At 43.7% G+C, this 12,524-nt stretch overlaps 1 protein-coding gene across 1 annotated transcript in view; it reads right to left on the bottom strand.

The window, feature by feature from the left end:
* CEP104 (centrosomal protein 104) overlaps positions 1 to 12,524 on the bottom strand; it is a 2,320,447-nt gene that overhangs the window by 979,047 nt on the left and 1,328,876 nt on the right. The window contains 1 exon segment of the mRNA XM_044062948.1: positions 987 to 1,042. Coding sequence (XP_043918883.1) covers positions 987 to 1,042 — 56 coding nt within the window.

Here is a 12,524-nt window from a genome sequence, read left to right as displayed (position 1 = left end):
TTGGCATGCCTAGCATATTCAAGTAATGATTGTAACCTGCTTGTACGATGGTCTACCATATGTTTTGTAATAAAACTGCTTATAGGTGCAATACTGCCCTTTAAAAATGCATTCTTTAACTGCTGTTCATATGGGGAATCTTGTGTTTGATCTTCAGGAACCTTCATTTCACAGTGGTTATTAAAACACTCTAATAATCTGGCATAGTACCGGTCAATTGTTTCACCTTCTTGTTGGATGCATTGATTAATGCAAGTCCAGTCTGCCCTAGGTTTCCATTTTTCAGAGATGCGGTCTGTAAGACCGTTTACTCTGGTGTCTAATTCTGTGCTGCTATGTGGGAGGGGTCTTTGTGCAGCGTCACGGGGATTCCAGTTCCCACTAATCATGTACCAATCTGGCCCTACAATCTGTCTAACTACCTTTTCAATTTCTTCTCCATTTATGTTATAACTCAGCCTCATTCCTTTTAAATCTTCTGAGAATTTTCTAAAATTAACCTTTGGATGGGGAATTTCCTCAGTGGCTTTCCAGATATCTTCCGGAGTCCGAGGTCTATACACTAAAATAGTTGGGTCCTGATAGTCTTGACCTGCCTGAGGATTGGGTACTTCTATAAGTGGGCATATTTCTTCTTCTTCACTTATAGATTGTGAATTCTTAACCATTTTCCATAACTCGATGCCTTCATCTGAGTTACCTGCCTTTGTTTGGGACCTGGTCCTGATGGGATCTCTAATTTTAGTCAGTTTTAGTTTCATAATATCTCTATCTTCAGTGACTACAGGATATTGTGGCGGTGGACTAACCTGTTCACTTGCTTCATATTCTGGTAAGGGAGGCAGAGGTGCTGATGCTATTACTAAGTTATTGTCCTCCTTATCTAAAAACATTGCTTTTGAATTGTTGTTCTTTTGTTCCCTACGGTTTACTTCCTCAAGCCACCTGTGCGCCTGAGGAATTCCTAATCAACGTTGCTTTTTTACCCGACCTTTGGAATCGGTTTTGAGCTCTTTGATAAGTTTGATAAGCGAGGATTTTTCTAATTTTCCATCAAATTCATATTTATTAACCCATTTTGAATAATATCTAATATTGTTGGCGCGCTACGACTGCATATATTTTGCGTCTTCTGTTAAAGGCGGATTTTGGGGTCTTTTTGTGCAATTGTTGCCCATTTTGTTATACCCTTTGATCGTTACGCAACTTCTCTTAATTTTTTAAAGTGGTACCACAGATTTTGTTATAGTATCCTCAGAATGACTGCCTACTTATTCTGTTTCTCCTGACCTATGACAAAACAGTAATCTTTTTTGTCCCTGACTTGTAAGAAAAATACAGTCTGACAAAAACAATACACATCAAGTCCCTGATCTAAAAAGTACAGTTTTGTACCTACCATAAATGTAGATGTCCGATAGGCATGCATCTGCAGTCCTTACAAATGGGTTGTCCTGTCGTCAGGCAGCCCTTCGGTCGGCCAGATTCCAAAGTCTGGGTCTGGCCTCGGCTGGTGTCGCACTTCACCCAACGTCATAGCTGCAGTTTTTCGGGTATAAAGGCATCAGCCGACGCCATTTTCCTCAGTGTTTCTTGCCCCAGATGCCAGGAGCCCTTTAGGAAGGCTAAATTTGGATAAATGCAAATGGTTCCAAATAGTAGAGAGCAAACAGAAAATAAGCATGTATGTACATATATACAAACAAATACACCATAATAGATTCCCCCAGCTAGCTACAAGATGGGCAAATACCCTAGGAGTACCACAGAGGGAAGGAGGTGGGTAATCCTGACTGCAGATGCATGCCTATCGGACATCTACATTTATGGTAGGTACAAAACTGTACTATGTCCTTCAAGGATGCATCTGCAGTCCTTACAAATGGGTAGAATACCATAGCCAAACTGGGGGAGGAGGAGAAGTAAGATTATGGTGTAGTTAAGATCCCTTGTAAAACAGCAGTGGCAAAACCTGCTCGGGATCTGGAGTATAAGGGTAAATTATAATGCTTGGCAAATGTATGCACGGAGCTCCAAGTAGCAGCCTCTAAAATGTCTTTGGTAGCCACTCCTCGTAGAAAAGCTGTGGTAGTGGCTGTTGCCCTTGTAGAGTGAGGCCTGATGTTTTCTGGAGTTTTCTTCCCATGATAGGAACAACAAAATCTAATGCAATTTCCTATCCACTTAGAGATTGTCTGTTTTGAAATTGCTTTTCCTTCCATTCCTGTTGCATATGCTACCAGTAGTTGGTCAGTTTTTCTATTGCCCTTGGTCCTGTCCAGGTAGTAGCGTAGTTGTCTATGTACATCCAAGGTATGCAACAGTCTTTCCCCCCTGTTCTGTGGGTTGGGGAAGAATGTAGGTAGATGAATAGCTTGATTTAAAGATACCCTGGAGACCACCTTTGGCATAAAAGTAGGATTTGTTCTCATGGACACTCTATCTTGATGGAAGATCAGGAAGGGCTGTACTGCCATTAATGCCTGTAGCTCAGATACCCTTCTTGCTGAAGTGATTGCAAGCAGGAAAGCAGTTTTCCATGATAAGTATTGTAAGTCTGCTGTTGCTGCTGGTTCGAAAGGAGGGAGTGTCAACTTTTCTAGCACAAAGTTCAAGTCCCACGCTGGCAATGGTGGCTTCCTAGGTGGTTTTACATTTTTAATTCCTCTTAGAAACTGCCTGAGCAGAGGATGTGAGAAGACTGGAGGATCCAAGTTGTATTCTGCTGAAATAGCTGATGCATGAATCTTAATGGAAGAATAGGACAGGCCGTTGTGGAAGAGCTCTGCCAAGTATTCCAGGATGTTGGCTATGTTTACCAGTGACAAATTTTCTCCCTTTGCAGTACTCCAAATGTGATATCTTTTCCATTTTGCTGAATAATTTTTTCTTGTTGAGGGTCTGCGAGCCTCCAAGATAATGTCTTTAACCCTTTGGGATAAATTCGGGTTATTTGGTCTTATGCAATGTTCCAGGCAGTCAGCTGCAGTGTTTTCAGGTTTGGATGCAGGGTTTTGAAGTTGTTCTGTGTTAACAGTAAGGGGACTAGGGGCAGATGCCATATTTGTTCCCGAGACATGTTCCTCAGTAATGGGTACCAATGCTGCCTTGGCCTGTCTGGAGCTATCAGGATGATCCTTGGACGGTCCTCTTTGATTTTCAATAGCACCTTGTGCATCAAAGGAAGTGGTGGGAATGCATATGCTGTCAGGTTTTTCCAACTGAAAGATAGGGAGTCCACTTTCCAAGCAAGTGGGTGGTACGTCCTTGTGCAGAATTTCTTCAGTTGGTGATTGCGTGGGGATGCAAATAAGTCTATTTCTGGTAGTCCCCACTTTCTTGTAATGGTTTTGAAGATGTCCGGATGCAGCATCCATTCGTGGGCATCCGTGGTAGTTCTGCATAGTATGTCTGCTAGAACGTTTTCTTTTCCAGGCACAAAAATTGCTTGCAACTGAATGTTGAAGCTCAGGGCCACATTCCAGAGGTCCATTGCCATCCGGCATAGAGGGTACGAATGTGTGCCTCCCTGTTTGTTGATGTACCACATAACTGTGGTGTTGTCTGTCCTTATCAACAGTTGACCTTGTCGAAGAAGTGGTTTGAATGTCTGAATTGCCAGTTTTACTGCCAGCATTTCCTTTTGATTTATGTGTAGGTGCAGCTGGTCTTGAGTCCATAAGCCTTGTATGCACTTGTCCAGCATGTGCGCCCCCCAACCGAGGTCTGAGGTGTCCGTTGTGATTGTCTGGCTTGGTTGAGTGCTGTGGAAGGGCAGACCTTTGTTTGATTGACAGGCCTGAGCCCACCATTGGAATTCTTGTTTCAGGCATGGGATTATTGGAATTTGGGTTTCTAGGCTGTGCTTATGCTGAGACCATAAATTCCTTAGGTACCACTGTAACTTTCTCATATGCAGTCTGGCATGTGGAACCAATATTATGCAGGATGCCATGAAACCCAAGGCTTGCAGGACTTTTCTTGCTGTTAGCTGGTTCTGCTTTGTTAATGCCAAGAAGTAGAGAGGAGTTTCTCGTTTTTCTACTGTTAGGAATGCCATTTGTTTTGATGTGTCCAGCTCTGCACCCAAAAAGGTTATCCTTTGGGATGGTATCAGCCTTGACTTTTTTATATTGACTGTGTATCCCAGGGCTTGCAGTAGATAAATGACCCTTTTCAAGTCTTCTGTTAGCTTGTTTTTGTTGTCCGCTTGTAGCAGGCAGTCGTCCAGGTAAGGGTAGATTTGGATTCCCTGAAGCCTGCAATGAGCAATTACTGATGCCAGGCATTTCGTGAACACTCTGGGCGCAGTAGATAAGCCAAAGGGCAATGCTGAGAATTGATAATGCTCTGATCCTGCAAGAAATCTGAGGTATCTTCTGCAATTTGGTCATATGGGGACGTGCAGGTATGCCTCCTTGAGATCTAGAGTTACCAGCCAAGACTCCTTGCCCAACATGGAAAGAAGCTGCTGTAGGGTCAGCATTTTGAATTTTGGGACAATGAGGAATGTGTTTAAAGCGGACAGGTCGAGAATAGGTCTCCATTGGTTTTCTTTTCTTGGTACCAGGAAGAGTCTGGAGTAAAATCCCTGTCCTTGCTCCATAGATGGTACCCTTTCTACAGCTCTCATCCTTAGTAAGTGAGTTATTTGTTTTAGAGCTTCTGCCTTTTGATTTGGAGGTAGGTTTGGCATTCCTCTCTTCCTTGGTAGAGTATGGAAGTGAAACCTGTAACCTTGGTCTATTGTCTGCAAAATCCACTTGTCTCCTGTGATGTAATGCCAGTTTACTGAAAATAAGGCTAGCTTCCGCCTAAGGGTGCTTCTAGTTGTTCCCTGGTAGGCGGTGCCAGAGCCAAGTCACTGTGATTGTCCTGTAGTAGTGGTGGTGGCTGTATCTGTGGCTGTACCTCGCTGGTTGTTAGCCTGCCACTGGCGCCCCTGTAGGCACCTCTGGATTGACCTCTGCCTCTTGAGCCTATTCCTGCCTCTCTGAGCTCTGGAGGTGTCTGGAAAGGACCAATTCTTGGAGGGCCAATTCCTGCTAAACCTTGAAGGTTGGACCTGTAAGAAATCTTTCACTGTCTGGACAGATTTTGCCTTCTCTTCCATCTTCTTCAGCACCTGTTGTGCAGGAGAGCCAAACAAATTGATCTTGTCCATGGGAGCATCTAGTAGCTTTGATTTGACATGGTCTGGTAAGGCCTGCTCTTTTAACCATGCATGTCTTCTGATCACTGTGCCAGTCATGGCTGATCTAAAGGAAGCTTCCAGTGCATCATAGCCGCATTTTAAGGAATGATTACTGACCTGCTGAATGTTATGTACCATTTCCTGAATAGATTTTTTGTCTAATGGTTCATCCGAGGACAGCTTTTTAGTTAACTGGTCTAACATAAATTCTTGATACTGGATTATGTGGAATTGACAGTTCAAGGCCCTAGCTGAAAGAGTAGCAGAAGTGTAAACTTTTTTACCCCATCTCTCTAAGGACCTGGATTCCCTTTCAGAGGGGAGGGGGTTTTTGGCAGAGGTAGCTGCTACAGCCTTAGGTCCCTGGGAGATAGTTTCGGGATCTGCAAAAGGAGCCTTATACAAATGATGATGTGTGTCCGGGACCCTGTAATACCTATCGGGCTTAGCAGGGGCCGGAGGTAGTGAATCAGGAGCAGTACAAGCATCATTAAATGCATCATCCACAACAGAGAGAACTGGAGGGATGGCTAAAGGCCTATGCTGTGGTAAATGCAGAAAGGTTCTAAGCCTTTTTCTAGAGTCTGAAAAATCCTGGCCCTGCCACTGAAATTGTTCCCTCATAGCATGCAAGGTTTCCCCAAAGGAAAATTCCTCAGGCGGAGAGGCAGAAGGAATGGACTCTTCACCATCAGAGTCTTCATAAGGGGAGAAAGGGCCCTCTGGAGGGTTAGAATTATCTGAATCATCAGAGGAGTCATCTGTAGAAACTGGCTCAGGGGGCTCTGCTCTAGGCCTCTTCTCTGGAGGTGGGTGAGAGGCCCTGTCTGGGTGAGGTTGGGATCCCCGGATCAAAGAAATGAGATCCTCTGCTAGACTAAGCATTTGTGAACTAGAGCTAGGCCTGTGAGAGGGGGTCTTAGCAGTCACATTTTTGGTAGATTTAGCTGCTTTAGCCCTGGCAAAGGCCTTAATCGACATGGTTGCAGGTGGCCTAGCAGCTCCACGTGCAGGGGTTGAAATATCCAAGGGTATAGTATCAGATAATTCCTGGGAACCTGCAAGAGCAGGTGGGATTTCAGAAGTCGATTCCACCAGGTTGGATGAGGCCTCGGTAGGAGGTAAGCTTCCAGCTGAAGGAAGAACTGCGAGCTCGGTTTCAGCCGAAACCGAGACACTCGCGGTTGGCTTAACCGCGGTTTCGGCCAAAACCGCGGACCGCAAGTGTCGGTCCTTTTCCTTGCGCTTTTTATATATTTGCGTAGTCGGAGGATCCGACGGCATAATGTAAGCAAAATCTGAGCCGAAAAACTCCTCAGCAAATTCCGACCGACGTCTAAGCGTCCGTCGGTTAAAAGAAGCACAGGCTAGACAAGCTGCTACGTCGTGGTCTGGGCCTAAACAAGGTAAGCAGTAAGAGTGGAAATCTTTATGAGGTATTTGTTTCCCACAAGTTAAACAGTTATTCACTTTTTCTGACATTGGCTGAGGCAAGAAAGAGTCCCCAACGGGGTACTTAGCTTTTTAGAAGTCTTGTAGAAGAAGTATTCGTAGTAGTAATCTCTGGTTCTGACCGACCGGCACTTGCGAACAGCTTCTGCTTGGCCACGGCAAGAAAGACTGAGGAAAATGGCGTCGGCTGATGCCTTTATACCCGAAGAACTGCAGCTATGACGTTGGGTGAAGTGCGACACCAGCCGAGGCCAGACCCAGACTTTGGAATCCGGCCGACCGAAGGGCTGCCTGACGACAGGACAACCCATTTGTAAGGACTGCAGATGCATCCTTGAAGGACATCAGAAAAAAGCAGATTCACCTTACCTGAGCCCATGTAATTGATCACCAATTCACAGAGACCCATCCTTCAGTCACAGATCAGAAAGTGTCTGGCCTCTTTTGAACGACAATTTAGTCGGAGGACTTTCCATATAAGAAGAACCGATTTGGTTTCTTCCCCGTATGGTTTCAACCACCTGGCCATCTGATCCAAGGCGAAGAGAGGGTTCCGGTCCGAAGGACCAATCTGTCAAAGGAAAAAACTTCAAAGACCAATTCACGTTAGGTTCAAGCAAGGCACCCTTTATTACTTGCAGCAAGGAGACAAAGCATGTAGGCACAAGGTTTGTCTGAATTACTCGTGATTAGTATGTTATTCTTATACAGTTCTCTTCCTGTCGCACAGAAAATGTTACTATTCTATTGCTGACGTAGTTGGACACAGCTTTCTGTATGTTCTACAGAAAATGTTACTAGACTTATTGCTGACTAGGTTAGATTATTTGCTAGCTTGCAAAACATTTTGAGAAAAACAACCTGGCCTTGGGCTTATATTAGCCCATTTTAACTTTACTTTTCAGTTCTTCAATTGTACTTTTCTAATACATGTGTTACATTTTGCCTGGATTCAAGGTACATTTCTAGCTTTAGTACAAGTAATGCTGACTATGGTTTATACTTTCAAGCATCTACTGTTTTCTTTATCAAAGCTTCTAGCAGCTGCATACTTTCTCATGGCATAAGCAGAAATGAATATCTCTTTGTTAGGTTTTATGACATAAGCAGAAATGAAATGTCTCTTGTTATTTTCATGACATTAGCAGAAATGAAATGCCTCTTGTTAAGTTTCTAATAGCTGTGCAGATTCATGCAGTGTGAACAGAATAAATGTATTAACCTTTTTAAACCTCAAATGCACTAAGCATGCATATTAGTATTATATATTTTCTAACACTTACTTCTGTTCTTTCCTTCTTCACTAATCCTTCACTCTTTTTATCAAACAAATGTAGCCGATACCTCCCCTTTGTTATTTCACGACTGTCACCACTTACAATTTCATCTGGGTAACTTCTTTCTTCATACTTCTCTTTTAAAACATCAATTTTGCGCAAGAATTAACTATCCAAGCAGGTTAACTTGCTTGCATGAATTAAGTTCTTTTAACAATATTTTTTTTAAGAAAAATGAGTATCATCTTGTAAAGCTCAAATATCTGTTCCTTGCTATGTTTTTATGAGAAACCAATGCACTCATCATTCCCTTCATATTTCTTAACAGAATATATAAGTAACAAATCTGTTTTCTACCAAATTTTATAGTAAATTTCAAAAAACTATCCACATTATTTAAAGTTAAAAATGGATGCAATTTGTCTTCACAATTCTTCCAAATAATAAATATCATCATCAATGAAATGTTTTGACACTGATTATAGGTTCATAGGTGGGTACTAGGCTATCTGCCCGAAGGCATTTATAAGCCTAGCCAGAATGTGTTGGCTTTTGCCGCCCCCTTAGATTAGTTCCCTGTGCCTCTGTCCAGCAAAGCCACTGTAGTGAGGTGAGGTAAACTTTCAGTTTCCCATCCACTCGTCAAGGTTACTTTTGGAGAGTGTTAGCGAGGAGCTCTGCCTAATATAGATTAGGATCTTGTTCCAAAGCATGGGAAGTCTCTGGGACAGGAATCTATCCCTCCAGCACGTCCTATTTACTGTTGTGGTGAGGTTTAGATCCCTAGAGAGTGCGGTTCCAGGGGATAAGGTTTTCTTTAGGTGGAGCATGTCCATCAATTCTGGGTTGGACATGGCCTTGTATGTCAGGCAGAGATCACCTCTGGGTAGGCGGAATGCAACAGAGTACAATTGGAGTTTCTTTAGTCTAGCTGCATAGGGCATCTGTTTGAGGCCATTGATCTTCATGGTGAGGTACTTCTGTGGCCTTTCCAGCTGTTGCAGGTGTCTTGTAAGGTACATCCCAAATGGGGCGTTGTACTCTAAGATGGGTCTGATGAGTGATGAGTAGAGGGGCACAATGACCTCTTTTGATCTGGATGTGAACCCTGATGTGTGTTAAATATATTCAACTCTTCCCAGGCAGTCATGAAAAGGTTACCATAACTTGGATCCATTGCATCTCCCATTCCTACTTCATTTTTTGTCTGTCTATAAAAAGTGCAGTTATGTTACACTTACCATAACTGTAGATATTTGAGTAGATCAATGTCGCAGCACTGATTCTTGGGTCTTCCTGCCATACAGAAATCCGCAACCAGCCTAACAGTACAGTTTTGTACCTACCATAAATGTAGATGTCCGATAGGAATGCATCTGCAGTCCTTACAAATGGGTTGTCCTGTCGTCAGGCAGCCCTTCGGTCGGCCGGATTCCAAAGTCTGGGTCTGGCCTCGGCTGGTGTCGCACTTCACCCGACGTCATAGCTGCAGTTATTCGGGTATAAAGGCATCAGCCGACGCCATTTTCCTCAGTGTTTCTTGTCCCAGATGCCAGGTGCCCTCTTGGAAGGCTAAATTTGGATAAATGCCAATGATTCCAAATAGTAGAGAGCAAACACAAAAAATAAGCATGTATGTACATATATACAAACAAATACACCATAACAGATTCCCCCAGCTAGCTATAAGATGGGCAAATACCCTAGGAGCACGACAGAGGGAAGGCGGTGGGTAATCCTGACTGCAGATGCATTTCTATCGGACATCTACATTTATGGTAGGTACAAAACTGTACTATGTCCTTCAAGGATGCATCTGCAGTCCTTACAAATGGGTAGAATACCATAGCCAAACTGGGGGAGGTGGACAAATAAAGTTATGGTGTAGTTAGGATCCCTTGCAAAACAGCAGTGGCAAAGCCTGCTCGGGATCTAGAGTATAAAGGTAAATTATAATGCTTGGCAAATGTATGCATGGAGCTCCAAGTAGCAGCTTCTAAAATGTCCTTGGTAGCCACTCCTCGTAAGAAAGCTGTGGTAGTGGCTGTTGCCCTTGTAGAGTGAGGCCTGATGTTCTCTGGAGTTTTCTTTCCATGGTAGGAGTAACAAAATCTAATGCAATTTCCTATCCACTTGGAGATTGTCTGTTTTGAAATTGCTTTTCCTTCCCTTCCTGTTGCATATGCTACCAGTAGCTGGTCAGTTTTTCTATTGCCCTTGGTCCTGTCCAGGTAATAGTGTAACTGTCTATGTACATCCAAGGTATGTAGCAGTCTTTCTCCCCTGTTCTGTGGGTTAGGGAAGAATGTAGGTAGGTGGATAGCCTGATTTCAAGAAACTCTGGAAACCACCTTAGGCATAAAGGAAGGATTTGTTCTCATGGACACTCTATCTTGATGGAAGTTCAGGAAGGGTTGCACTGCCATTAATGCCTGAAGTTCAGATACCCTTCTTGCTTAAGTGATTGCCAGCAGGAAAGCAGTCTTCCATGATAAGTATAGCAATTCTGCTGTTGCTGCTGGTTCGAAAGGAGGAAGTGCCAATTTTTCTAGCACAAAGTTCAAGTCCCATGCTGGTAATGGTGGCTTCCTAGGAGGCTTTACATTTTTAATTCCTCTCAGAAACTGTCTGAGCAGAGGATGTGAGAAGACGGGAGGATCCAAGTCGTATTCTGCTGAAATAGCTGATGCATGAATCTTGATGGAGGAATAGGACAGGCCTGTGTGGAAGAGCTCTGCCAAGTATTCCAGAATGTTGGCTATGTTTACCAGAGACACATCTTCTCCTTTTTCAGTACTCCAAATGAGATATCTTTTCCATTTTGCTGAATAATTTTTTCTTGTTGAGGGTCTGCGAGCCTCAAGGATAATGTCTTTAATCCTTTGGGATAAATTTGGGTTAATTGGTCTTATGCAATGTTCCAGGCAGTCAGCTGCAGAGTTTTCAGGTTTGGATGCAGATTGTTGTAGTTGTTCTGTGTTAACAGCAAGGGAACCAGGGGTAGTGGCCATATTTGTTCCCGAGACATGCTCCTCAGTAATGGGTACCAATGTTGCCTTGGCCAGTCTGGAGCTATCAGAATGATCCTTGGACGGTCCTCTTTGATCTTCAATAGCACTTTGTGCATCAAAGGAAGTGGTGGAAATGCATATGCTGTCAGGCTTTTCCAACTGAAGGATAGGGAGTCCACCTTCCAAGCAAGTGGGTGGTACGTCCTTGTGCAGAATTTGTTTAGTTGGTGATTGCGTGGGGATGCAAATAAGTCTATTTCTGGGAGTCCCCATTTTCTTGTAATGGTTTTGAAGATGTCCGGATGCAGCATCCATTCGTGGGCATCCGTGGTAGTCCTGCTTAAAATGTCTGCTAGGATGTTTTCTTTTCCTGGTACAAAAATTGCCTTTAACTGTATGTTGTAGCTCAGGGCCACATTCCAGAGATCCAGTGCCATCCGGCAAAGAGGATACGAGTGTGTGCCTCCCTGTTTGTTGATGTACCACATAACTGTGGTGTTGTCTGTCCTTATCATCAATAGACCTTGCTGAAGGAATGGTCTGAATGCCTGAATTGCCAGTTTTACTGACAGCATTTCCTTTAGATTTATGTGTAGGTGCAGCTGGTTTTGAGACCATAAGCCTTGTATGCACTTGTCCAGCATGTGTGCCCCCCAACCGAGGTCTGAGGCATCTGTCGTGATGGTTTGGCTTGGTTGAGCACTGTGAAAAGGCAATCCTGTGTTTGATTGACAAGCCTGAGCCCACCATAGGAATTCTTGCTTCAGGCATGGAATAATGGGAATCTGGGTTTCCAAGCTGTGCTTGTGTTAAGACCATAAATTCCTTAGGTACCACTGTAGTTTTCTCATATGCAGTCTGGCATGAGGAACCAATATTATGCAGGATGCCATGAAGCCCAAGGCTTGCAGAACTTTTCTTGCTGTCAGATGGTTCTGTTTTGCTAAGGCAAAGAAGTAGAGAGGTAGCTGCTCCTGTTTTTCTACTGTTAGGATTGCCATTTGCCTTGATGTGTCCAACTCTGCACCCAAAAAGGTTATTCTCTGGGATGGTATCAGTCTTGACTTTTTTAAATTGACTGTGTATCCCAGGGCTTGTAGCAGATAAATGACCCTTTGTAAATCTTCTGCTAGCTTGCTTTCGTTGTCCGCTTGTATCAGGCAGTCGTCCAGGTATGGGTAGATTTGGATTCCCTGAAGCCTGCAATGAGCAATTACTGATGCCAGGCATTTCGTGAACACTCTGGGCGCAGTAGATAAGCCAAAGGGCAATGCTGAGAATTGATAATGCTCTGATCCTGCAAGAAATCTGAGGTATCTTCTGCAGTTTGGTCGTATGGGGACGTGCAGGTATGCCTCCTTGAGATCTAGAGTCACCAGCCAAGACTCCTTGCCCAGCATGGGAAGAAGCTGCTGTAGGGTCAGCATCTTGAATTTTGGAACAATGAGGAATATGTTTAAAGCGGACAAGTCGAGAATAGGTCTCCATTTGCCTTCTTTCCTTGGTACCAGGAAGAGTCTGGAGTAAAATCCCTTTCCTTGCTCCATAGATGGTACCTTTTCTACAGCTCTCATCCTTAATAATTGGGAT

This window comes from Protopterus annectens, chromosome 2.part1 (genome assembly GCF_019279795.1).
Source record: "Protopterus annectens isolate FY-2018-M chromosome 2.part1, PAN1.0, whole genome shotgun sequence".
NCBI lineage: Eukaryota > Metazoa > Chordata > Ceratodontiformes > Protopteridae > Protopterus > Protopterus annectens.
Note: the sequence above shows the minus strand (reverse complement) of the source record. Positions and strands in the feature narration are given on the sequence as shown.